Source organism: Rhinopithecus roxellana, chromosome 19 (assembly GCF_007565055.1).
Source record: "Rhinopithecus roxellana isolate Shanxi Qingling chromosome 19, ASM756505v1, whole genome shotgun sequence".
Taxonomy (NCBI): Eukaryota; Metazoa; Chordata; class Mammalia; order Primates; family Cercopithecidae; genus Rhinopithecus; species Rhinopithecus roxellana.
In genome coordinates this window covers 22,563,692-22,591,159 of record NC_044567.1, presented here as the reverse complement: position 1 = coordinate 22,591,159, position 27,468 = coordinate 22,563,692, and the positions used below count along the sequence as shown (strand labels likewise).

The 27,468-nt window shown below is 40.7% G+C and overlaps 1 protein-coding gene and 1 pseudogene across 3 annotated transcripts in view; one reads left to right on the top strand and one right to left on the bottom strand.

Moving 5' to 3' along the window:
- The window catches only part of APPBP2 (amyloid beta precursor protein binding protein 2), an 81,314-nt gene that overhangs the window by 3,782 nt on the left and 50,064 nt on the right, over positions 1-27,468 (top strand). Inside the window, exons 2-4 of one of the 3 annotated variants that reach the window (XM_030923576.1) lie at positions 19,985-20,073; positions 24,181-24,209; positions 25,996-26,147. In XM_030923576.1, coding sequence (XP_030779436.1) covers positions 26,027-26,147 — 121 coding nt within the window. In that variant the 5' untranslated portion in view covers positions 19,985-20,073; positions 24,181-24,209; positions 25,996-26,026. Of the gene's footprint in view, positions 1-19,984; positions 20,074-24,180; positions 24,210-25,563; positions 25,611-25,995; positions 26,148-27,468 lie in introns of those variants that run through there. The other 2 variants (XM_010364083.2, XM_030923575.1) reach the window with 2 other exon arrangements.
- Positions 8,888-9,278, bottom strand: LOC115894803 (annotated as a pseudogene).

The window sequence follows — 27,468 nt, the reverse complement described above, 5'->3', positions numbered from 1 at the left end:
ATCCTATCTCAAAACAAAACAAGTCATTAATATAGGTAAGTTTGTAAGAACGATTGTCACGAATGAGGAGGTGAGTTCATTTGCTGAGGGTAAGTGATAGGAGTGGTAGCTTTTATGTAGGAAGTCTAAACAGAAGTTGGGAATGTCTAGTGAGGTGTATGAGAAGGAAAGATGACTAAAAATATGTAAAAGAATTGACAGTTCAATAAAAATCAGAACCCTACGAAATACAGTCATGTGTTGCTTAATGACAGGGATATGTTCTGAGAAATGCATTAGGTGATTTCATGCTTGTGGGAACATCAGAGAGTATACTTATATAAGCCTAGATGGTATAGTCTACTACACACCTAGGTTATATGATAGCCTATTGCTTTTAGGCTACAAACTCGTACAGCATGTTACTTTACTGAGTACTGTAGGCAGTTGTAAGACGATAGTAAGTACTTGTGTATCTAAACCAGGGGTGTCCAATCTTTTGGCTTCCCTGGACCGCATTGGAAGAAGATAAATTGTCTTGGGCCACACATAAAATACACTAACGATACCTGATAAGCTGAGGAAAAAAAATCTTATAATGTTTTAAGAAAGTTAACGCATTTCTGTTGGGTTGCATTCAAAGATGTCCTGGGGACCAGGTGCAGTGGCTCATGCCTGTAATCTCAGCTCTTAGGGAGACAGAGATGGGAGGATAGCTTGAACACAGGAGTTCGAGGCCTCCCTGGGTGATAAAGTGAGACTCCATTCTTCACAAAAAGAAAAAAAAAAGTAACTCAAAGCTGACCTGGGCCACATGCGGCCCACTGGCTGTGCATTGGGCAAGCTTCATCTAAACATAGAAAAGGTACAATACAAATACAGTGTAAAAGATAAGAAATGGTACACCTGTATAGGGCACTTACCGTGAATGGAACTTTTAGGACTAGAAGTTGCTCTGGTAAGTCAGTGAGTGAGTAGTGAGTGAATGTGAAGGCCTAAGACATCACTGTACACTACTATAGACGTTATAAACAGTGTATACTTAGTCTACTCTAAATTAATGTTAAAAAAATAAAGTAATTGGACTACAGTGTCACTAGGCAATAGGAACTTTTCAGCTCTATTATAATCTTATGGGGCCACCTTTGTGTCTGCAGTTGGTTGTTTACTGAAACTTTATGTGGCATGTGATTGCAATGGCTTGGATTCTGAAGTTTTCTCTCCAAGGGCGTGCAACCATTTTGGTATAAAAGCGGATAAGATGAAGTGAAAGAATTGTAAGTCAGATGAAGTGATATATGCCTGTAGTCCCATCGTAGCTACCCAGGAATCTGAGGCAGGAAGATGATTTGAGTCCAGAAGTTGAAGGTTGTAGTGTGCTAGCTGTGGTTGTGCCTGTGAATACTGCACTCCAGCCTGGGCAGCAAAATTGTCTCTTAAAAGAAAATTCTAGAACTCTATACAGAGTGAAAGGAAATAGAGACGGGGCTAGGTTCTTATTCTAAAGAATGAAGTTTATGGCCAGGCATGGTAGCTCATACCTGTAATCCCAACAGTTTGGGAGGCCGAGCTGGGAGGGTCTCTTGAGTCCAGGAGTTCAAGACTGGCCAGGGCTATGTAGTGAGACTCCATCTCTAAAAAAAAAAAGAATGAAGTTTATGATCTTTTTATTTTAACTACTGAAGGTCTATTTTGTGTTTTTTCCAAATACAAAGTCTGCCATAGAGTTAAGCTTTGTCTGGGTGAAGTGTTTCAGTAGTGTGTTCTATGTATAGTTTTCACTGTCTTAATGTTGTTTTTTTTTTTTTGAAACAGTCTTGCTCTGTTGCCTGGGCTGAAGTGCATAGGCACAATCTCAGCTCACTGCAACCTCTGCCTCCCGGTTTCAAGTGATTCTCCCTCCTCAGCCTACCAAGTAGCTGGGATTACAGGTGCCTGCCATCACGCCCAGCTGATTTTTGCATTTTTAGTAGAGATGGGGTTTTACCTTGTTGGCCAGGCTGATCTTAAACTCCTGACCTCAGGTGATCTGCCCACCTTGGCATCCCAAAGTGCTGGGATTACAGGAGTGAGCCACTGCACCCAGCCTCCCTAATGATTTTTTTTAAAAATTAAAGTATTAATGCTGAAAAGAAAAAAGGAAATAAAAATAAATACCATGCTGAAAACCATACTAATTAGGTTTTGATTTAGGATCAGAGTTAATTTTTTACTTTTCTCTATATATTTCAGTTGTACAGCTATATACAGCCTGAACCAACATTCAGTTTTCTGAGAATTTAAAAAAATTCACTGATGGCCAGGCATGGTGGCTCATGTCTGTAATCTCAGCACTTTGGGGGCCATGGTGGGAGGATTTTGCTTGAGTCCAGGAGTTTGAGACCAGCGTGGGCAACATAGTGATATCCCATTTCTAAAAAAAAAGAACAAATTAGCCATGTGTGGTGTTGCATGCCTATAGTCGCAGCTACTCAGCAGGCTGAGGCAGGAAGATTGCTTGAGCCCAGGAGGCTGAGGTTGCAGTGAACTGTCATTGCACCACCATACTCCAACCTGGGTGACAGGATGAGACCTTGTCTCAAAAAAAAAAAAAAAATTAAATTTGGCTACTAAAATTATAAAAGTGTCAGAATAAATTATTGGGTCAATATTTTGCAATGGGAAATGACCAGAATTTCTTCTTTTTTTTTTTTTTTTTTTGAGACAGAGTCTGGCTCTGTCGCCCAGGCTGGAGTGCAGTGGCCGGATCTCAGCTCACTGCAAGCTCCACCTCCCGGGTTCACGCCATTCTCCTGCCTCAGCTTCCCAAATAGCTGGGACTACAGGCGCCTGCCACCACGCCCGGCTAATTTTTTGTGTTTTTAGTAGAGACGGGGTTTCACCGTGTTGGCCAGGATGGTCTCGATCTCCTGACCTCATGATCCGCCCGTCTCGGCCTCCCAAAGTGCTGGGATTACAGGCGTGAGCCACCGCACCTGGCCCTCCAGAATTTCTTCTTTAAAGAAATTGTTTTTCTTTTTTAAGACACAAGGCCTCCCTGTGTCTCCCAGGCTGTAGTGCAGTGGCATAATCATAGCTCACTGCAGCCTTTGAACTCCTGGCCCCAAGTGATCCTCCTGCCTCATCCTCCGTGCATGCTGCCACACCTGGTTAATTAAAAAAAAATTTCTCCTTCCTGTAGGAGATAACAACAAAAAAAACCTCAATTTTTTTTTTTTTTTTTTTGTAGAGACTGACTGTATCTCACTTTGTTGCCCAAGCTGGTCTTGAACCTTAGCCTCAGGCAGTCTTCCCACCTCAGCCCCGCAAAGTGCTGGGATTACAGGTGTGAGTCACTGTGCCCAGCCTAAAAAAGTATTTTTAAGGTAATGTACAAATTATGAAAATGTCAAACACTATAAAAGTAAGTGACCAGGAGCAGTGGCTCATGCCTGTAATCCCAGCACTTTGGGAGACCAAGGCGGGAGGAGGATTGCTTGATCACAAGAGTTCGAGACCAGCCTTGTCAACATAGGGAGACACTGTCTTTACCAGAAAAAAAAAAAAAAAAATTATTCAGGCAGGGTGGTACATGCCTGTGGTCCCAGTTGCTTGGGAGTCTGAGGTGGAAGGATCATTTGAAGCTTGGGAAGTCAAGGCCGCTCAATGAGCTGTGATTGTGCCACTGCACACTAGCCTGGGCAACACAGCGAGAACTTCTCTCAAAGGAAAAAAAGTAATGCAAAAATAATTTTAAAATCTATCTTTACCTCTTGTCTTATCTTGCCAACACTGTAATGCCATCTTGGCATGAAGAAGGCATTTCTAAGAATGAAACCAGAACCCAGAAGGAGAAAAAAGAAATTGATGTGTTGGAATGCATTAGAAAGTAGAGCCAGGACCGGTGGCTCACTCCTGTAATCTGAGAACTTTGAGAGGCCAAGGTGGGAGGATGGCTTGAGCCTAAGAGTTTTAGACCTGCCTGGGCAACATAGGGAGACCCCGTCTCTACAAAAAAATTAAAAATTATTCAGGCATGGTGGCACATGCCTGTGGTCCAAGCTGCTCAGTCGGATCGCTTGGGCCTGGGATGTTCGAGGCTGCAGTGAGTGGTTATCATGACACTGCACTCAGCTTCCGGAGTGAGACACTGTCTCTCACACACACACACACACAGAAAGGCTGGGCATGGTAGCTCATGCCTGTAATCCTAGCACTTTGAGAGGCCGAGACAGGCATTGCTTAAGCCTAGGAATTCAAGACTAGCCTGGGTAACATGGCAAAATGGTGTCTCTACCAAAAACAATAAAAAATTAGCCAGGCATGGCGACATACACCTGTAGTGCCAGTTACTTGGGAGAATTGCTTGAGCCCAGGATGCGGAGGTTGCGGTGAGCCAAGATCATGCTGTTGCACTGCAGACAGATTGAGACTGTCTCAAAAAAAAAAAAAAAAAAAAAAAATTGTAAGCACACTTTAAAAAAACACTATGCAAATGACAGCATTTGACAGATGAAGGGCATGTTTTCTAATACAGAAAGATCTAATACTAATCAGTTTGAAAACGGCAACTAAGGCAACTAATTCATGTCCCAAAAACCAGCTTACAGAAGAGGAAATATGAATGGCCAATGAACATTAAAGGATACTCAACTGAAATACAAATTCAAATGCAAGATGAAACCAGATGCAAGGTAATCATGATGATGATGAAAGAAAATCTGGAGGAATTAAACTTGTTACCTAGCTATAACAATTAAGGTAATATGGTATTGGCACATGGATTGACAAATAGACCAATGGACCAAAATGAACAGTCCAGAAACAGACTGGCACATATACTATAACCCGTATTATGATAAAAGTGACATGGCACGATGATAGGGAAAGGAAAGTCAAATCAATGGTATTGGTTAATTAATTTCTGTATCAGGGAAGAAAATATCTTGACTTTACCTCACACCACACACAAAAGTCATTTCCAGATAAATTGCTGATCTAAATGTGAAAAAATGTTTTAGAAAAAAAGTTTCGGCCGGGCGTGGTGGCTCAAGCCTGTAATCCCAGCACTTTGGGAGGCCGAGACAGGTGGATCGCGAGGTCAGGAGATCGAGACCATCCTGACTAACACGGTGAAACCCCGTCTCTACTAAAAAATACAAAAAACTAGTCGGGCGAGGTGGCGGGCGCCTGTAGTCCCAGCTACTTGGGAGGCTGAGGCAGGAGCATGGCGTAAACCCGGGAGGCGGAGCTTGCAGTGAGCTGAGATCCGGCCACTGCACTCCAGCCTGGGCGACAGAGCGAGACTCCGTCTCAAAAAAAAAAAAAAAAAAAAGGAAAAAAGTTTCTTTATGTCAGTAAAGATTAATTTGGATCTCAAAGTGGTTAAATATAAAGGAAGTGTGATAAATTGGTGCTATATTAAGATCAAGAACATCTCATCAAAATATATCAGTAAGCAAGTGAAGAGTCAAGCCATAGAGTGGGAGAAGATATTTGCAGTACCTGTATCTGACAAAGGACTCCTTGTACACCTAAAGAACTATACACATTAATAGCAGAGAAAAGGCTGGGCGCAGTGGTTCATGTCTGTAATCCCAGCACTTTGAGAGGCTGAGGCAGGTGGATCACCTGAGGTCAGGAGTTCGAGACCAGCCTGGCCAGCATGGTGAAACCCCATCTCCACTAAAAATAAAAAAAATTAGCCAGGCATAGTAATCCCAGCTACTTGGGAGTCTGAGGCAGGAGAATTGCTTGAACCCCGGAGAAGGAGGTTGCAGCGAGCTGAGATCACGCCATTGCACTCCAGGCTGGGCGACACAGCAAGACTGTGTCTCAAAAAAAAAAAAAAAAAAACGCAGAGAAAAATACTCAGTTTTTTGTTTGTTTGTTTGAAGAGAATTTGAATAGCATCCCAAAAGAAAATATTCAAAAGGCCAAACATTTAGAAAGCAACTCAACCTTATTTTGTCTTCAGAGAAGTACTGTTTTACTGTACACCCATCACAGTGACTCAATGAAAATGTTAGGAAGGATATGGAGAAATAAAAACTCTCATATGTTGTTAATGGGAATGTAAGTTGATATGCCATTTTGAAAAAGTAGCATTATGTACTAAAACTGAACATAAACATACCCTGTAACCCAGTAATGCTACTTCAAGATATATACGCTTATGAATGTTCATAGCACTGCTATTCATAATAGCCCAAAGGTGGAAACTGTCTAAATACCCATCAATAGAAGAATATTAATAAAGAGTGGGATAATCATATAGTTGAATATTACACAATGAAAATGAGCAACAACTACTTGAAATAATATGAATGAATCTTGCAGATGATACTGAGTGAAATAAACCAGTCACAGGAATGTGTACCAGAGGTTCCTAAACTTTTTCCCTTTATAGTTCATGGCAACCCCAGGCCAAAAGAAATACTTGACAGTTCTGTTTATTAAGTAGTTAGATCCAAAAAACTTCATATTATTTATGTCCTAACAACTTAAGATCTATTTTTTAAAATGCACAAAAATTGAAGAAAAAAACTTTCATTGTTAGACAACCACCTTAACTAATGGGATGCTTGTGTGTTGGGCACTGTACAGCATCTCAAACCTTGGAGTCAGATTGGATACCACCACTCATCTTTTTTTTGAGACGGAGTCTCACTTTTTTGCCAAGCCTGGAGTGCAGTGGCATGATCTCTGCTCACTTGCACCTTTGCCTTCTGAGTTCAAGCAGTTCTGCCTCAGCCTCCCCAGTAGCTTGGATTACAGGTGCGTGCCACCACACCTGACTGATTTTTTATATTTTTGGTAGAAACAGGTTTCACTATGTTGGCCAGACTGGTCTCGAACTCCTGACCTCAAGTGATCCGCCTGCCTTGGCCTCCCAAAGTGCTGGGATTACAGGCGTGAGCCACCGCGCCTAGCTTCATCTGATGTTCCATATTGACTTTTGCATATTACTCTTTTTATCACAGCAACCACTGAAAACACAGCTTCATAAAGATGTCATTGAAAGCAATGTAGTGTAGCAATCTAGTATTTGGTATAATGCAATGCAGATGTTGAATGTTGTTTCTCTCAAATTAAGAATATCTTGCAGTGCGTCAGGGTACCTTGTTGCAGTTTGGAAACTGTGGGTGTATAATACATGATCCCATTTATATGAAGTTCAAAACAGGCAAAATTTAGTTGTTGGGAGTAGACACTATCCTTGGGCAGTAGTGATGATACAGGGACAGATATGAGGGGAGGCTTCTGAGATTCTGGTTATACTTTTTTATTATCTGGATGCTGGTTACAAGTGAAAATTTATCCAGCTTCACATTTAAAATATTTGAGTTGTGCACTGTTCTGTATGCATGTTATACTTTGATTTAAAATTTTTAAAATAGGCTGGGTGTGGTGGCTCATGCCCATAATCCCAGCACTTTGGGAGGCTGAGGTGGGTGGATTACTTGAGGTCAGGAATTCGACACCAGCCTGGACAGCATGGTGAAACCCCGTCTCTACTGAAAATACAAAACTTAGCTGGGCGTGGTGGCGGGTGCCTGTAATCCCAGCTACTCGGGAGGCTAAGGCAGAAGAATCACTTGAACTTGGGAGGTGGCAGTTGCATGAGCTGGGATTGCACAGCTGCACCCCAGCCTGGGCGACAGAGTGAGACCCTGTCTCAAAAGAGAAAAAAAAAAAAGAAGTTTTAAAGTAACATCAGCCTTCACCTATCAGATTGTCATGCTTTAAAAATTCAAATCACTCATGCCCTTTAACCAACAATACCATTTAAAGAATTTTTCCTCCAGGAATACTTGTTGAATGTGTGGAAAATCCTATTAAAGGATATTCAGTGTTTGTTCATAAATAGCATTGTTTATGATGGCAAAAATTGAAAACAACCGTATGCTAATCAGAAATGGAATATCACAGTGCATTTGTAAAGAATGAGTATTCTATATATACTAGAGTAGAGATGCCAGAACATAGAGCAAGTAGGGAGAATAAAAAGTTTGTTACAAAGTAGTGTGAATAGAATCATCTTGTGTGTGTGTTTTGTTTTTCTTTTTTTGGTAGAAGTGGGGTCTAGCTGTGTTGCCCAGGCTGGTCTTGAATTCCTGGCATTAGGCGGTCTTCCTGCTGTGGCTTCCTAAAGTGCTGGCATTATAGGTATGAGCCACTTTGCCTAGCCCCCATTGTGGGTTTTTTGTTTGTTTGTTTTGAGACAGGGTCTTGCTCTGTTACCCAGGCTGGAATGCAGTGGTGCAATCACCACTCACTACAACCTCCACCACCTAGGCTCAAGTGATTCTCCCTAGTAGCTGGGACTTACAGGTGTTTACTGCATGCTCAGCTAATTTTTCTATTTTTTTGTAGAGATGAGGTTTTGCCACGTTGTTCAGGCTGGTGTTGAACTCCTGGGTTCAAGTGATCTTCCTGCCACAGCCTTCCAAAGTGTTGGGATTATAGGCGTGAGCCACCATGCCTGACTGCGTTTTGTGTTTGTTTTTTGTTTTTTTTAATATGGGGAAAATATGTATATTCATGTGTTTGCATTGAAAGAAGAATATAGGGGAACACAACAAAATTTTAATGGTGTTTACTCAAGGGGTAGGATCGCAGTTGCTTTTTACTTTGTACATATATGCTCTATTTTTTTTTGAGATGGAATTTCACTCTTTTTGCCCAAACTGGAGTGCAGTGGCATCTACAACCTCCGTTTCCCAGGTTCAATCGATTTTTCTGCCTCAGCCTCCTGAATAGCTGGGATTACAGGTGCCCACCACCACGCCTGGCTAATTTTTTGTATTTTTAGTAGAAACGGGGTTTCACCATGTTAGGCTGGTCTCGAACTCCTAACCTCAGGTGATCCACCTGCCTTGGCCTCCCAAAGTGCTGGGATTACGGGTGTGAGCCATCGCGCCCGGCCTCAAAATAAAAATGTAGAAAACAACATTTCTTTTGGTGCATCTATCTTGATACTATATTTCTCTGTGAGAAGCTTCAGCTGTTCCTCCTCCTTCGTGTCCATCTTCTGAACTGCCCTGTTGGCATTGTAGTACAAAACCACAAGTTATCTGTCACAAAAATTGAATCTCGGTAGGTGATCACAAGCATTCTTGGCAACAAAGATGTATTCATAGACCACATAAGCTGTTCCTCTAGTTTCAGGTGTGTTCCCTACTCTGATTTGATGAATAGGTCCATATTTCCCAAATATACATTGATTCAACTGTGATTTTGTATGGCAAATTTCTTACATACAATATCCGATTTACTTCAGGTGGAAGTCGAATGCTCACCCTCTTAGCCGCTTGCATTGCTGTCTTGGCAGGCTGGTGAGGTTACTGTAGCAAATACTGAAATTCTTCTGGACACCTTCCAAGCTCACTGGGCTTCAGGTGCTGCATAGCGTCAGGGCAGGATATCAACACCCAAGCACTGCTGGAAGCTGTTACAGTACCCACAGAATAGCACTGTCTTACGCCAAGACGTGTCCGTGTAGCGTTCCATTTCGAATCGACTCCTGGGGCAAAAAAAAAAAGACTCCTTTTTTTAAGGCGGAGTCTCGCTCTGTCGCCCAGGCTGGAGTGCAGTGGCCGGATCTCAGCTCACTGCAAGCTCCGCCTCCCGGGTTTACGCCATTCTCCTGCCTGAGCCTCCCGAGTAGCTGGGACTACAGGCGCCCGCCACCTCCCGGGAGGCTAGGTTTTTGTATTTTTTTTTTAGTACAGACGGGGTTTCACCGTGTTAGCCAGGATGGTCTCGATCTCCTTCCCTCATGATCCGCCCGTCTCGGCCTCCCAAAGTGCTGGGATTACAGGCTTGAGCCACAACGCCGGGCCAAAAAAAAAATTTTTTTTTTAAGTGAAGACTTTCAGACTTATTTCTGAAACTATATACTACATATTCAGCATTTCATTCTTTTTTTTCTTTTCTTTTTCTTTTTTTTTTTTTTTTTGAGATGGCATCTCACTCTGTTGCCCAGGCTAGAGTGTAATGGTTCAGTCTCGGCTCACTGCAACCTCCACCTCCTGGGTTCAGACGATTCTCCTGCCTCAGCCTACTGAGTAGCTGGGACTACAGGCGCGTGCCATCACACCTGACTGTTTTTTGTATTTTTAGTAGAGATGGGAGTTTCACTATGTTGGCCAGGCTAATCTCGAACTCCTGACTTTGTGATCCGCCCGCCTCAGCCTCCCAAAGTGCTGGGATTACAGGCGTGAGCCACCGCACCCGGCCCTATTCAACATTCTTGAGGTGCTAACCTGTACAGTTAAAATTAGTAAAAAGCCAGCAAAGTCAACTGAAAAAGTATAGCAGTAAGATAATTCAGTAAAGGGGTTGATTACATGTTTATAATTAAAAATTCACTTTTTCTATGTGCAATATAGGAAGGATTATATCTGACTCAAAATAATAAAACACCTCTTTGGGAGGCCGAGGCAGGCAGATCACGAGGTTGGGACATCAGGACCACCCTGGCTAACACGGTGAAACCCCGTCTCTACTAAAAATACAAAAAGTTAGCTGGGCGTGGTGGCAGACGCCTGTAGTCCCAGCTACTTGGGAGGCTGAGGCAGGAGAATGGCTTGAACCCAGGAGGTGGGGCTTGCAGTGGACCGATATTGGGCCACTGCATTCCAGCCTGGGCGGCAGAGTGAGACTCCATCTTAAAATAATAATAATAATAATAAAACACCTCAAGGAGTAAAAAGACACCCAGAAATCTTCAATAAATGTAGAAGAGACAATATTTTGTTCCTAGATTGGAAGATTTGGGGTTTTAAAGATGTAACTTTTCCCAGAATCTGTGTATTCAGTGTGAACTTAATCAGAATCCCCAGAACAGTTCTTAGAACCAAGTTAAAAAATTTAAAAATGTGTAGTGAGAAAAAATATATCTGTTATATAATAGAGGATTAAAGTTTATTAAGCATGTTCAAAACTCTTGCAAATCAATAAGAAAAGGAGGACTGAAAAGAAGTGTGCCATTATGTTGACAGTGATTTTCCTCTGTAGATGGTAACATTGAGCAATTCTTTATGAAATTCCCTACATTTTCTAATGTTTTTAAAAACTAATGTTTTTAAATACTGAAATCAGAGGAAACAAATGTTTTACAGTTGGTTATCTAGAATACAGAATGAGTTTTCTTGTAGAGACAGAAAGTGTTTTCTTTTTTTTTGAGATGGAGTCAATCTGTCGCCAGGCTGGAATGCAGTGACGCGATCTTGGCTCACCACAACCTCTGACTCCCTAGTTCAAGCATTTCTCCTGCCTCAGCCTCCCTTGTAGCTGGGATTACTGGCATGCACCACCACTCCCAGCTAATTTTTGTATTTTTAGCAGAGACGGGGTTTCACCATGTTTTCCAGATGGTCTCGATCTCCTGACCTCGTGATCCGCCCACTTTGGCCTCCCAAAGTGCTGGGATTACAGGTGTGAGTCACCGTGCCCAGCAGAAAGTGTTTTCTTATAGCCATACTGCCCTCTCCTTCTGCCTCATGGAAACACTTTTGATTTTCACCACATATTGGTAGTGAAGCTTCAAGAACAGAAGCTGAGAAACTTATCCCAAATATAGAGATTGTTGGTATATATTGTGTTATGTATGACTGGTTATCTGTCGCTGGCTAGGCCTTACATCTAACTAGATTTTTGTTTTGAATTTCCATTTGTTCTATGGTAACATCTACCACTAACACAGTCATACGATCTTGAAAATTATGCCATTGACTTAGAAAGTGAGGTATAGAGTTGGAGCATCTCGGTAAATATGCAAGTTCGTTATTTTAACCATTGGGGGAAAAACTCTTGATTTCTTGTTTCATGGATAATTGACCTAGTGACATCATCATCATAAATGGACAGCATATTTAAGTTTTAGTAAAGGGTTGCCCTTTTATTTGAATACTCTGAAATGACACTTTAATGAAGCAACAACAGATAAAAGACCTTAATTGTAAGGTATAAAGTACAAAGAAAAGGAATATCAATATTCTAATATAATTTTTTTCAGAGTACATTTCAGATGAATTTATTTCCCCACAGAAACAGGATCTCACTTTGTCACCCAGACTCTGGTGTAGTGGAGCAGTTATGGCTCACTGCAACCTCAACCTCCTAGGCTGAGGCAGTCCTCCCGCCTCAGCCTCCCAAGTACCTGGGGCACACGCCATCACACTTGGCTAATTTTTAAAATTTTTTGTGGCAATGGGGGTCTCCCTACGTTGTGCATGCTGGCCTCAAACTGCTGGTCTCAAGCAATCCTCCCACTTTGGCCTCCAAGAGTGCTGGGATTACAGGTGTGAGTCACCACGCCCAACTGCAGATGAGTTTTTTACTTTTTTATTTTTATTTTTTTATTTTTATTTTTTATTTTTTTTTATTTTTATTTTTTGAGACGGAGTCTTCCTCTGTCACCCAGGTTGGAGTGCTGTGGCCGGATCTCAACTCACTGCAAGCTCCGCCTCCCGGGTTCACGCCATTTTCCTGCCTCAGCCTCCCGGGTAGCTGGGACTACAGGCGCCACCACCTCGCCCGGCTAGTTTTTTTTGTAGTTTTTAGTAGAGACGGGGTTTCACAGTGTTAGCCAGGATGGTCTCGATCTCCTGACCTCGTGATCCGCCCGTCTCGGCCTCCCAAAGTGCTGGGATTATAGGCTTGAGCCACCGCGCCCGGCCACTTTTTAAAATTATTTGTTTTTGAGACAGGATTTTGCTGTATTGTCCAGGCTGGAGTGCAGTGGTACAGTCATGACTCACTGCTGCCTCAGCCTTCAGGGCTCAAGTAATCCTTCCATCTCAGCCACCCAATTAATTGGGACTACAGGTATGTACTACCATGTCTGGCTAATTTTTTATTTTTTGTGGAGATGGGGGTCTCGCTACATTGCCCAGGCTGATCTCGAACTCCTGGTCTCAAGCAATCTTCTCATCTTTGCATGCCAAATTGCTGGGATTACAGGTGTGAGCCACCATGCCAGCCTTCAGATGAGTTTTGAGATCAGAGGATAATAATAAATGAATCATGTAAGTGACAATAACTCATGTTTGTTAAATGAAACATAGTCTTTTATGTTAGAGGTAAAGGATACATTTATAAGACTTTCTTTTTTAAAAAAATTAAATACGTACAAAAATAGAATAGAATAATGGATTCCTGTGTCTGTCACCTAGCTTTAACAGTTATCAATTCTTGGCCAGTCTTGTTACTGAATCTGTTCTCCCATTCACTTTCCCCTTTCATGTGGCATTTGGAAGCAAATCTAGACATCAGATATTTCTTTGTTTTTGTTGGTTTTTGAGACAGAGTTTCACTGTTGTTGCCCATGCTGGAGTGCAGTGGTGCAATCTCGGCTCACTACAACCTCCGCCTCCCAGGTTCAAGCAGTTCTTCTGCTTCAGCCCCCTGGTAGCTGGGACTACAGGCACGCACCACCACGCCTGGCCAATTTTTGTATTTTTAGTAGAGATGGGTTTCACCATGCTGGCCGGGTTCGTCTCGAACTCCTGACCTTGTGATCCACCCGCCTCGGCCTCCCAAAAGTGCTGGGATTACAGGCGTGAGCCACGGCGCCCGGCCTAATTTTTGTATTTTTACTAGAGATGGGGTTTCACCATGTTGGCCAGGATGGTCTCAATCTCTTGACCTCATGATCCGCCCACCTTGGCCTCCCAAAGTGCTGGGATTACAGTCGTGAGTCACCGCGCCTGGCCAAAAATATTTTTTTTTTTTTTTTTTTTTACGGAGTCTTGCTCTATGGCCCAGGCTGGAGTGCAGTGGCCGGATCTCAGTTCACTGCAAGCTCCGCCTCCTGGGTTTACGCCATTCTCCTGCCTCAGCCTCCCGAGTAGCTGGGACTACAGGCGCCCGCCACCTCGCCCGGCTAGTTTTTTGTATTTTTTAGTAGAGACGGGGTTTCACCGTGTTAGCCAGGATGGTCTTGATCTCCTGACCTTGTGATCCACCCGTCTTGGCCTCCCAAAGTGCTGGGATTACAGGTTTGAGCCACCGTGCCTGGCCCAAAAATATTTTTTTTAAAAAAGAAAATATTGAATATATATTTTGTACTAGGCATTGTGCTAGGTATTGAGAATATAGTGGTAACTATGGTCACCTCATAGAATGTAGAGTGTGATGAAATAATATATTTAACAAATGACTGTTGAAGTGAATGCATGCATGTCTTGATGTTACCATGGAGGTAAAAAAACAGCGTGTCATGAGAAAGTTTAACAGGACACAATTTAGATTGCCGAGTCAGGGGAAGATCTCTGAGGAAGTGACATAGTAGTTGAGAGGATTTGTATGAATTATAAACTAACCAGGCAAAGAATCATGTTACCATTGCTTCATGTAGAGGTAGTAGCATATGTGTGCAAAAATTATGAGCCAAAAGAAAGCTAAGGTGGCAGGAATGTAGGAGACAGGGAGAAACAATAGTAAACAATGAGGTCAGAAATATAGGCAGACATCAAGGCTGGAGGCAGTAGCTCATGCCTGCAATCCCAGCACTTTGGGAGGCCTCGTTGGGAGTATCACTTGAGCCCGAGTTCATAGACCAGGCTAGGCAACATAGTGTGACCCAGTCTCTACAAAAAATAGGAAAATTAGCCAGGCATGGTTGTGCATGCCTGTAGTACCAGCTACTATCTGGGGCTGAGGTGGGCGGATTGCTTGAGCCCAGGAAGGAGATTGAGGCTCTAGTGAACCATGATCATGCCGCTGCCCTCCAGCTTGTGAGACAGAGGCCAGACTGTCTCCCAGGGAGAAAAAAAGAAAAAGAAAGAAAAAAAGGCCGGGCATGGTGGCTCACACCTGTTATCCCAGCACTTTGGGAGGCCGAGACAGGTGGATCACCTAGGTCAGGAGTTCGAGACCAGCCTGGCCAACATGGTGAAACCCCATTTCTACTAAAATACAGAAATTAGCTGGGCATGGTGGTGGGTGCCTGTAATCCCAGCTACCCAAGAGACTGAGGCATGAGAATTGCTTGAACCTGGGAGGCAGAGGTAGTGAGCCGAGATGGCACCACTGCACTCCAGCCTGGGCGACAAGAGTGAAACACTATCTCAAAAAAAGAAAAAAAAAAAAGCAGGGGTCACGTGGCTTTTAGGAGCTCAGAGGTAACATTAAAGATTTTGGATTATGTTCTACAGTGAGGGTGCCATTTAAATAAAGGTTTTAAACAAGAGAATGGCATGATATGAGTTTTTTTTTTAAACAAGATTCTGGCTACTGTATGTACAGTGATTTTGAGGGAGACAAGTGGTAGTGGAGAGACTAATTCTATCAAACTTTTACAGTAATCTAGGTAAAATATTTGAGATATAAATCCTATACCATATATATAAACATTGTATTATCATTTCAGGTTCTTATATGATGCATATATAATGTAGGTATACAATTTAGAAGCAAAGGTGGCATTTTATTACCCTTTTCAGGAACTTGTTCACTTCATATATATGCATGGTCATTTTTCCTTGATAACAACCCGTTTTCATTTCTGAAGTTTTTGGCTATTTAAAGACTCTGAGAGAGTTCCAAACATGAATGAGATGCACAGGTTTCATTGGTATATGTGAGTGTGTGCGTGCAATTATGTGCCTTCAGGTTTTCTTAGAACATAGGTGTTTTTTGGTTGGTTGGTTGGTTTTGAGACAGAGTCTCGGTGTCACCCAGGCTAGAGTGCAGTGCACAATATCAGCTCATTGCAACCTCTGCCTCCTGACTTCGAGCAATTCTTGTGCCTTAGCTTCCCAAGTAGCTGGGACACACAACCATGCCGGGCTAATTTTTGTTTTTTTGTTATAGTCAAGGTTTCACCATGTTGGCCAGGCTGATCTTGAATTTTACCCGTGATGTAGTGCTTAGGAAGGCAATGTTAGCAGGTAACTTTTAATAAGGCTCTGATATAATTTATTCCATTTAAAATTTTGATAAATCTGGAATTCATTTTTGTTACATTTTATTAGGTAGGCATCTTTGTTTACCCATTTTTATACACTCTTTATTAAGTAATTTTTTTCTTTCCTCAGTGGTCTTAAAATGCTTCTTTTGTCATACGTTAATTTTTATATGCACTGAGGTCTGTTTCTGAACATTGCATTTTGTTCTGTTGGTTGGTCTATCTTCATACCTGTATGATATTGTTTTAATTGTATTTTTATTGTCTGTTTTTATCTCTGGTGGGAGATAATTTGCCTACTTCTAGAAATAAGCTTGTTTTTCCTTTAAGGAAAAACAACAGCTAAAAGTAGTTGATATAGCCCTTAATAGCTTCATTATGCTACGGGTACATAATATAAACACTGTAATGGACTAAAATAAGTTTTAAAAATCTTATATGAGAATCATTACCGGAACACAAAGCATCAGTTTCCTCTTTTCTAAGCTCTGTTTCATAAGATGTATAAATCTATGAGGGGATTAACCTTTAAATCTTCTATGATTTCTATAAAAATATTTTAAATTGTCCATTTAATACTTTTAAAAATTTCCTTTTATATTATCTTCAAGAGGCAATGTAGGGTAAGTTGTTAAGAACATGGATATAGGGACAAACTGCCTGGGTCAGATTCCTGCTTTGCCCCATCCTAATTGTGTAATTTTTGAGAAGGTTGTTTAACTCTAAATGCCTCAGTTTCCTTGTCTGTAAAAGGATAGAATGAATAATTTATGAAAAGCACTGAGAACAGTGCCTGACACATAAAAGATCTCTGTATGATTAGAAGCTATTTTTATTCTGGATTGGTATCCAAAAACCCCTTTAATTCATAAAAATGTATTAATTTCAGGCCTGGCACAGTGGCAGACACCTGTAATCTCGGCACATTCGGAGGCCGAGGCAGGTGGATCACCTGCCTGGCCAACATGGTGAAACCCCGTCTCTACTAAAAATACAAAAATTAGCTGGGTGTGGTGGCGGGCACCTGTAATCCCAGCTACTCCAGAGGCTGAAGCAAGGGAATCACTTGAACCTGGGGAATAGAGGTTGCAGTGAGTCAAGTTCACGCCACTGTACTGTAGCCTGGGCAACAAGAGCGAAACTCCGTCTCAAAAAAAAATTACTTTGCATTTTTTAGATAAACTTGGTAAGGATGAGTTGAAACAAATTACCCTTTCCTCACAATTTAAATGTGATCCTATTTTATTAACTAGAGAAACTCATTCCTGTAATCCTAGCACTTTGGAAGGCCGAGGTGGGCAGATCACGAGGTCAAGAGATCGAGACCATCTGGCTAACAATGGTGAAACCCTGTCTGCACTAAAAATGCAAAAATTACCTGGGCGTGGTGGCGCGTGCCTGTAGTCCAGGCTATTCGGGGGTCTGAGGCAGGAGAATCACTTGAACCTGGGAGGCAGAGGTTGCAGTGAGCTGAGATCACGCCACTGCACTCCAGCCTGGGGACAGAGTGAGAGACTCTGTCCCTCCCCCCCACAGAAAAAAAGAAAAAGAAAATTTAAACAGCCAAATATAGAATCTCATTTAGTAGGATACACCAGTTTTTAGTCATTAAAGGAATACGGTGAATTGTAAAATAACATAAATTTTGTTTTTAGGCAAAGTAGTTGTATAACTTGTTTTTTATTCTTTTTTTGTTTTTTTGAGACAGAGTTTCGCTCTGTCACCCAGACTGATGTGCAGTGGCATGATCTTGACTCACTGCAACCTCTGTCTCCTGAGTTCAAGCGATTCTTTGCTCCTGCCTCCTGAGTAGCTGGGATTACAGGTGCCCGCCACCACGGGTCTGTTTAATTTTTGTATTTTTAGTAGAGACAGGGTTTCTCCACGTTGGCCAGGCTGGCCTTGAACTGTTGACCTCAGGTGATCCACCCGCCTTGGCCTCCCAAAGTGTTGGGATTACAGGTGTGAGCCACCATGCCCAGCCTATTTATTCTATTTTTAAAAAGAAATTCTAAGCCTTAAGTTTGATAATGATGACAGTCATTTTGGTAAGAAGCGAAGATTTTTATCTTAGTGCTTTTGGAGTGTGTGTTTGTATTTATTTTGATAACTGTTCTGTCGCAAATCAGAAATTTATCACCTCATTAAGCCCATGTCATGAGAATGTGGTCGTAAGTTCTCAGCTTTATTTTCCCTGAGTTGTTCTGTTTTGGTTGTCAAGTAAATAAGACAGCAATTAATAGTAGTGAATTTTACAGCATGCATTCCCAGAAACTCTTACTTTTCTGTAGCAGAAAACAAAGTCCTCTATACGAATAGCAAATATAGGCTGAACGCAGTGGCTCACACCTGTAACCCCAGCACTCAGAGAGGCTGAGGCAGGAGGATTACTTGAGCCCAGGAGTTCGAGACTGCAGTGCTGCATTGAGCTATAATTGTGCCACTGTACTGTAGCCTGGGTGACAGAGTAAGATGATAGATAGATAGATAGATAGATAGATAGATAGATAGATAGATAGATAGATAGATAGATAAAATAACAAATCTTTCCTGATGAAGGTTTTTAATGTTAACATAAATGTCTAACTATTACGTGAAGATAACATTGCTGCCTTTCCTTCCTGAGCATGTCCCCTCTCCCCTGTAGCAGTTATACATTTTTTGAAGTAGTCATTATGGATTTGGATTAATATATTTACCTAATTTGACCTGACCTCCATTGTGACTAGTGATTTATACCCAAGAGTGTGCTCAGCTTTTATTATGTTTTTTGTGCACAAAGTAAACTGGCCCATTTTGAGAGTGACCTTGTCCTCTTTATGAAACCCATGTTCTCTTTATGAAACCCATGTTCTCATCAACTGAGCTGTTAAGTGTCTGTAATATAAAGTCAAATAAATCCTGCTTTCTAGGGCACTGTATTATTTATATAGCACATGTAAATTCAGAAGTATTTGGTCTTGAGATCAGGAGTTCAAGACCAGCCTGGTCAACATGGTGAAACCCTATCTCTGCTAAAAATACAAAAAAAAATTAGGCGTGGTGATGCATGCCTGTAATCCTAGCTACTAGGGATGCTGAGTGGGAGGATTGCTTGAACCTGGGAGGCAGAGGTTGCAGTGAACCGAGATTGCACCACTACACACTGTTGGTATTGTATCGCCTGGGCAACAGAGCAAGACTCTGTCTCAGAAAAAAAGCATTTGGTGACATTGAGGTGGGTTGCAAGGAGGGACAATACTATTTGTCTTTGTGTTTATTTATTTATAATTTTTTTGAGACAAGGTCTCACTCTCACCCAGGCTGTATTGTAGAGACAGGGTGTCACTCTGTTGCCCAGGCTGGTCCCCAGCTCTTGGGCTCAAGCAGTCCCCTTGCCTCAACCTCCCAAATAACTGGGACTACAGGTGCAGTTTATATTTTATAAATTTATTTATATTTATAAATAGGATCTTATTATGTTGCCCAGGCCTGTCTCAAACTCCTGGCCTCAAGCAATACTCCCTCCTTCGCCTCCTTAGTAGCTGGAATGACAGGCTCAAACCACAGCACTCAGCCTTAAAATGTTATTTTAAATTGTAGTTCTAAAAAGTCAGAATGTATAAACGATTATGACATGATTAGAAATCCTGCCATCCTGTATTACTGTAGACGTGCTTTACTATTGGTGTGTTTTTGAAGTGTTATACCCAGGACTGAACTGAGATTTTTGAGGTGGCCATATTGACCAGCTCTGTTTTCTGGACATTATCTTTGCTATTATTTTGATAATTTTACATTGACTCTCCAGTTTTGTTTAAGTAAAAAACTTAACAGTTTAATATTTCTTTAATTATTTTTATCTGTATTTAATAAATACATAATTATACAGCGCTTTGTAGTACTTGCCATGTTCCAGGTACTGTTCTAGGTGGTTTACAAATACCAATTTGTAACGATTATACACTACTATTAAAATATTTTTATATCAATTGTAGAAATTTGTGTTACATTTCTTAACATAAGCATCTTTTCTGAAATTAGTCGTTACATTTATCAAATATGATTAAAGTAAAAATAAGAATTAAATTGCAGAACTTTTAAGTCATAATTAATTGTTTTTTATTTCAGCTTTACCAACAGGGACGATTATGTCAACTGGGCAGTGAATTTTGTGAATTGGAAGTTTTTGCTAAAGTACTGAGAGCTTTGGATAAAAGGTAAATTCTTTTTTGTTAAATTGTAAAATATACATAACACAAAATTTACTATTTTAACCGAATTCAGTGGCATTAAGTATATTCACATTGTGGGCCAGGTGCAGTGGCTCACGCCTGTAATCCCAGCACTTTGGGAGGCTGAGGTGGGCAGATCACGAGGTCAGATCAAGACCATCCTGGCTCACATGGTGAAACCCCATCTCCACTAAAAATACAAAAAATTAGCTGGGCGTGGTGGTGGGAGCCTGTAGTCCCAGCTACTTGGGAGGCTGAGGCAGGAGAATGGCATGAACCTGGGAGGCGGAGCTTGCAGTGAGCCAAGATGGCGCCACTGCACTCCAGCCTGGGCAACAGAGTAAGACTTCATCTCAAAAAAAAAAAAAAAAAGAAAAGTATATTCACATTGTGCAACCATCAACACCATTTATTTCCAGAACTTTTTCATTACCCTAAACAAAAGCTCCTTACCCACTAAATAGTAACTCTCCATTCCCTCTTCCCCTTATCCTGTGTAGCCACCATTATACTTTAGATGAGTTTAACTGCTCTGATATCCCATATAAGTGGAATCCTATAATGTTTATCCTTTTGTGTGTGTTATATTTCATTTAGCATCATGTTTTTAAGGTTCATCTATGTTGTAGCACAAGTTAGAATTTTATTTCTTTTTATGGCTAGATTATATTCCATTGTGTGCATATACCACATTTTGTTTATTCATCTGTCAATGGATATTTGGGTTCTTTCTACCTTTTGGCTAGTGTGAATAATACTGCTGTGAACATGAGTGTAGAAATGCCTCTTCAAGCCCCTGCCTTCAGTTATTTTGGTTATATACCCAGAAGTTGAATTGCTGGATTATATGGTAATTCTATTTTTATTTGTTTATTTTTTAAGACACTTAGTTTCACTATGCTGTGCAGGCTGCCCTCGAACTCCTGGGCTCAAGGGATCCTCTTTCTCAGCCTCCCTGCCAGCTGGGACTACAGGCGCTATGCCACTGCACCCAACTCCTATTTCCAATTTTTTTGAGGAACTGTCATACTGTTTTCTATACTTTTTTTTTTTTTTTTTTTTTTTTGAGACAGGGTCTTCCTCTGTTGCCTAGGTTGGAGTTCAGTGGCATGTTCGTAGTTCACTGCAAACTGAAACTCTCCTTGGCTCAAAGCCATCCTCCCACCTCAGCCTCCTGAGTAGCTGGGACTATAGGCACATGCTACCACACCCAACTAACTTTTTTTATTTTTAGTAGAGACGAGGTCTTGCTATGTTGCCCAGGCTGGTCTTGAACTCCTGGATTCAAGTGATCCCCTTGCCTCAGTCTTCCAAAGTGCTGGAACATAAATTCATTTTTAAGTTACTTGTTTTTTAAAATTCCACTACACCTCTTGTTAATGCATAAAGTTATGTTTATTTTTGACTAATTTCTTATATGGTTTAGAAATTATTTCGTAAATATGATTGTATCAGAAAATTTAGAGTGGATAAAATAATTTTGCCTCATAAGTGTAGTACCAATATAAATCTATAACATTGTTTCATTGAGAACTTGTCTCAATTAGTTTTTCCATATACCTGGTATTATTTCACTATGAATTATGTTTATTTGCAGTTGCTACCAGAACCCCTGTCTTACCTGTTTCCAGTCACTACTTCCCCTCCCCTAGGGTAACCACTAGATTAATTTTATGTGTTTTAGAACATATTAAATAAAACATACAGTTTGTGCCCTTTTGTGTCTGGCTTTTTTTTTTCCCCAGTATTGTTTTATGAGAATCACCTATGTTACGTGCAAATACAGTGTGTTCATTCTCGTTGCTGTATATATATGGTGTTTTATTACATGAATATAGTAGTATTTATTCTATTATTGATGAATATTTGGGCTGCTTCCAGTTTTTAGCTATTATAACTCATGCAGCCCTGAACATTCTTGTAAATGTTTTTTGGTGAACATATGTATGTATATCTATTAGATATATACCTAGAAGTAGAATTTGAAAGCAATTTAAGACAACTCAAGGAGTCTTTGCCAGCATCATAGAGAATATAGTAAAAATATTGTGGCACTGATTGTACAACCCAAATAGAAGCTTGGCGACAAAAAGAAGATCATTTGTTCTGCCTCCTTCTATCACTTTTGGAAAGTTAACACTTTGACAGTTTAGCTTTTTGAGTTCAAGAAAGGGAGATTGAATTCATCTTCCTGTTGTAAGTATCATCATGTAGTAGTAGTAGCTACAGATCTGGCTTTTCATTGTATTTGTGGTTTTTTTTTTTTTTTTTGGAGGCAGGGTCTCTCTTCCATCACCCAGCCTGGAGTGCAGTGGCAAGATCATGGCCCACTGTAGCCTCAACTTCCAGGGCTGAGGTGATTCTCCCACCTCAGCCTCCCAAGTAGCTGGGAATACAGGCATGTGCCACCACACCTGGCTGATTTTTTTGCATTTTTAGTAGAGACGGGGTTTCGCCATGTTGCCCGTGCTGGTCTCAAACTCCTGAGCTCAAGCCATCCACCTGCCTTGGCCTCCCAGAGTGCTGGGATTACAGGTGTGAGCCACCGTGCCTGGCCTGCTTGCTGTTCTGTTTAGTGTTCTTCTCTAAGTTTAACTGCCATTAAGTTTTCAGGGGTACATAGTAGGTGCATTTATTTATGGGTTACATAAGATACTTTGGTACAAGCATGCGATGTGTAATAATCACATCAACATAAATGAGGTGTTCATCACCTCAAGCATTTATCCTTTGTGTTACAGACAATCCAGTTATATTCTTTCAGTTATTAAAATGTAGAACTAAATTATTTCTGACTATAATCCTGTTGTATTAGCAAATAATAGATTTTATTCATTCTTTCTATTTTTTTGTACCCATTAACTATTTTCATTTGCCTCCCTCTCCCAGTTACCCTTCCCAGCCTCTGGTAACCATCCTTCTTCTCTCTATATCCACGAATGCAATTATTTTAATTTTTAGCTCCCACAAATAAGTGACTACATGCAAAGTTGTTCTTTCCTTGGCTGGCTTATTTTACTTACCATACAGTTCCATCCATGTTGTTGCAAATGACAGGATCTCATTCTTTTTTTATGGCTAAATAGTACACCATTGTGTATATGTATCACATTTTCCAGATGCTGTTTTAGATGCTGGGGCCATAGCGATGAGTAGGATCCACAACGTCCCTTCCTCGTGGAGTTTGTATTTTCGAGAGGGATGATAAGATAATAAGTAAGTCGGCTGGGCGTGGTGGCTCACACCTGTAATCCCAGCACTTTGGGAGGCCAAGGTGGGTGGATCACCTGAGGTCAGGAGTTCCAGACCAACATGGTGAAACCTCATTTCTACTAAAAATATAAAAATTTAGGCCAGGCACGGTGGCTCACACCTGTAATCCCAGCACTTTGGGAGGCTGAGGTGGGTGGATCACCTGAGATTGGGAGTTTGAGATCAGCCTGACCAACATGGAGAAACCCCGTCTCTACTAAAAATACAAAATTAGCCGGGCGTGGTGGCACATGCCTGTAATACCAGCTACTCAGGAGGCTGGGGCAGGAGAATCGCTTGAGCCTGGGAGGCAGAGGTTGCAGTGAGCCAAGATCGCGCCATTGCACTCCAGCCTGGGCAACAAGAGCAAAACTCTGTCTCAAAAAAACAAAAAAAAAATTAGCTGGGCGTGGTGGCGGACGCCTGTAATCCCAGCTACTTGGGAGGCTGAGGCAGGAGAATCGCTTAAACCCAGGAGGCCGAGGTTGCAGTGAGCCGAGATAGCGCCATTGCATTCCAACCTGGGTGACAGAGTGAGACTCTGTCTCAAAAAAAAAAGTAAGTAAATAGCATGATTTCAATGTTCAGGGGTAACTTTGAAATGTGGCCTTTATACTAAGACTATAGAGCAACTTCTTGATTAGTTGATTAAAATTAGTCTGTTAAAAAAAAATCTGATAAATAAGAACTTCTCATTTTGGTAAAAGAAGACTAGAAAAACTTTAAAAAACATTCCTTACTCTAAAGAAAGGATAACTTTGGGAGATTTGAATCTCTCTAGGTAGTTTTAAACATGGCTGTTGTAAAGATTTAGTGGAATACCTCTTTTTCATCTCTTAGGTTATCTTTCACCAAATCCAAATCCTTTGGTAAGTGTTTTACGTATTTGTAAAACTAAAAGCATGTAATTTGACCTTTTTTTCCTTTATCCAAAGCAGTGACTCTGTTATTTACAATTTTGTTTAAAAGGTTTTTTTCTATTGAAATGTAATTCACACACCATAAAATTCACCAGTTTAAATTCTACCACTCAACTATTCACAAGATTTTGCAACCATCACCACTGTCTAATTTTAGAAAATTTGGTCACCACAAAAAGAAATCATTAACAGTCACTCCATTTCCTCTTACCCTGGCTGACTATTTCCTCAGTTAACAGTACCTATTTCCTCAGTTTCTAGCTGACCATTAATTTACCTTCTGTCTGTATGGATTTGCCTAGTCTAGATATTTTATATAAATTGAGTCTTATACTGTATGGTTTTTTGTGACTGACACATTCACTTAGCATAATGTTTTTAAGGTTCATTCATGTTTTGCTTGCATCAGTACTGCTTTCCTTTTTAATGGCTGAATAATTTTCCATTGTAAGGATAATACTACATTTTGCTTATCCAGTCATCTGTTGACGAACATTTGAGTTGTTTCCACCTTTTGGCTATTATGAATAATGCTGCTGTGAATGTGGTTGGGCAATATTTTGTATGTGTGTTTATAGTCTCAGTTCTCTTGAGTATATACTCAATTCTCTTGAGTATATAATATGATAACCGTATGTTTAACTATTTGAGGAATCGCTAAACTGCTTTTCGCAGCAGACGTATCATTTTGTATTCCCACCACCAATGTATGAGGATTCCCATTTTTTCACCTCATGACAACACTTCAAAAAAAATTATAGTAGGGTGCAGTGATGGGCGTCTATAGTCCCAGCTACTCTGGAGGCTGAAGCAGGAGGATCTGAATTGAGACCAGTTCAAGGCTACAGTGAGCTATGATCATGCCATTTCTCTCCAGCACGGGTGACAGAGCAGGACCTTGTCTCTCAAACAAGCAAACAAACATAAATAAATAAATGCGTATTTTAAAAAATTATATTGGGTTTAAAGAGGTATCTCATTATGATTTTGGTTTGCATTTCCCTGATCATTAATGATGTTGAGCTTCTTATTTCATGTTTATTGGCATTTGTATATCTTTTGTGGAGAACCATCTGTTCATATCAGCTGGGCGCGGTAGCTCATGCCTGTAATCCCAGCACTTTGGGAGACCGATGCGGGTGGATCACGAGGTCAAGAGATTGAGACCATCCTGGCTAACACGGTGAAACCCCGTCTCTACTAAAAATACAAAAAATTAGCTGGGCATGGTGGCCCGCGCCTGTAGTCCCAGCTACTCGGGAGGCTGAGGCAGGAGAATCGCTTGAACCAGGGAGGCAGAGGTTGCAATGAGCCAAGACCACACCACCGCACTCCAGCCTGGATGACAAAGTGAGACTCCATCTCAAAAAAAAAAAGAAAAGAAATATCTCTTCTATCTTCATTGCCTTTTAAAAATTGGGTTATGTACCTTTTTATTGTGAATTATAATTTGGTTTTTAAAGCCGATTTTAAAAGTTAGCTTCATCCTTCTTTGTCATCAAGTTACACATTGTGTACTTTTCCTGAATGTTGTAGGATCACTCAGTTATCCACTGAGTAAAGAGGTTAGGCTAAATTTTGAATTATGGCCTCATAATTGATAAGGCAAAATGCTTTTAATCTTGTTCCATCCTGGAAAATAATGATGCTTTTATTTAAAAGAAAAGCAGTTAGCACTTTCTAAAAGGAAAAAAATAAATTACCTCTATAAAATAATCGTTTTCTTTTCTTACAGACATTTGCTTCATCATTGTTTTCAGGCTTTGATGGATCATGGTGTTAAAGTTGCTTCAGTCTTGGCCTACTCATTCAGTAGGCGGTGCTCTTATATAGCAGAATCAGATGCTGCAGTAAAGGAAAAAGCCATTCAGGTTGGCTTTGTTTTAGGTAAGTAATGGTAAAACAGAAGTATTTTGTCCTGTGATGGACTCAGAATTAAACCTGCTAACAAAGAATTCTTCCAGGACTTTCCGAAAGTCTACATAAGAAGGTTATGAGAAGAACATCAGAACCACTTAACCCTGTGCCAAAGCATTATACTATACATTTAAGTAGTATCTTTCTAAATCCTTATGACATTCCAACGAAGTGATTGTATTAATAACATTTTACAAATGAGGAAACAGACTCAGAAAAGTTGAGTAACTGGCTCAAGTCACATAGCTAGTAGTAGAGCTAAGTTTAGATTCCTGTGTCTCTGTGATTCTATAATACATGTTTTTCTACCAGCCTGTTTCACCTGCTTACTGTAGACTGTGGCAGGGAACTTCATCCTTTTGGAGCCTCAGTTTTCCCATCTCTAAAATGAGGGTTATTCTGTATTTCCTCATGGGGATGTTATGAGGATAGTGAAAACAAATGTAAAAGCAACATAGTGAGATCTTAAAAATATGTGATAGGGCCGGGCATGGTGGCTCATGCCTGTAATTCCTAGCACTTTGGATTACTGAGGTGGGCGGATCACTGTCAGTAGTTTGAGACCAGCCTGGCCAACATGGAGAAATCCTGTCTCTACTACAAATACAAAAATTAGCTGAGTGTGGTGATTTTTGAGTGTGCCAGTAAATCCCAGCTACTTGGGAGGATGAGGCATGAGAATTGCTTGAACTGCACTCCAGTCTGGGTGACAGGGAGGCTCTGTCTCAGGGAAAAAAAAAAAAAAATAAAGGCTGGGCATGGTGGCTCTCACCTGTAATTCTAGCACTTTAGAGGGCTGAGGTAGCAGTATCACTTGAGCCCAGGAGTTCAAGACCAGCCTGGGCAACATAGCAAAACCTCATCTCTAAAAAAATTTTTAAAAAATAATGATAAATATAAAAGTAGTTAGAAAAATGTTTTGTGTGCTATACATGTAGAAAAATATTGTTTAATGTATGTATAATATTTTATATGGTTTTCACAAATCTGTATGGATAAGTGTGTTTCAGGCAATTTCTTATTAAAGTTTTTGCTACTTTTTTTGTTTATTTTGTTTTTTTATTTTATTTTGAGACAAGGTCTCTGTCACCCAGGCTAGAGGGCAGTGGCACAATTGTATTAGTCTGTTTTCATGCTACCATTAAAAACATACCCAAGACTGGGTAATTTATAAAGCAAAAAGAGGTTTAATGAACTCATAGTTCCACATGACTGGGGACCGCTTCACAATCATGGCAGAAGGTGAAAGGCATGTCTTACATGGTGGCAGACGAGAGAAAGAGAGCCAAGA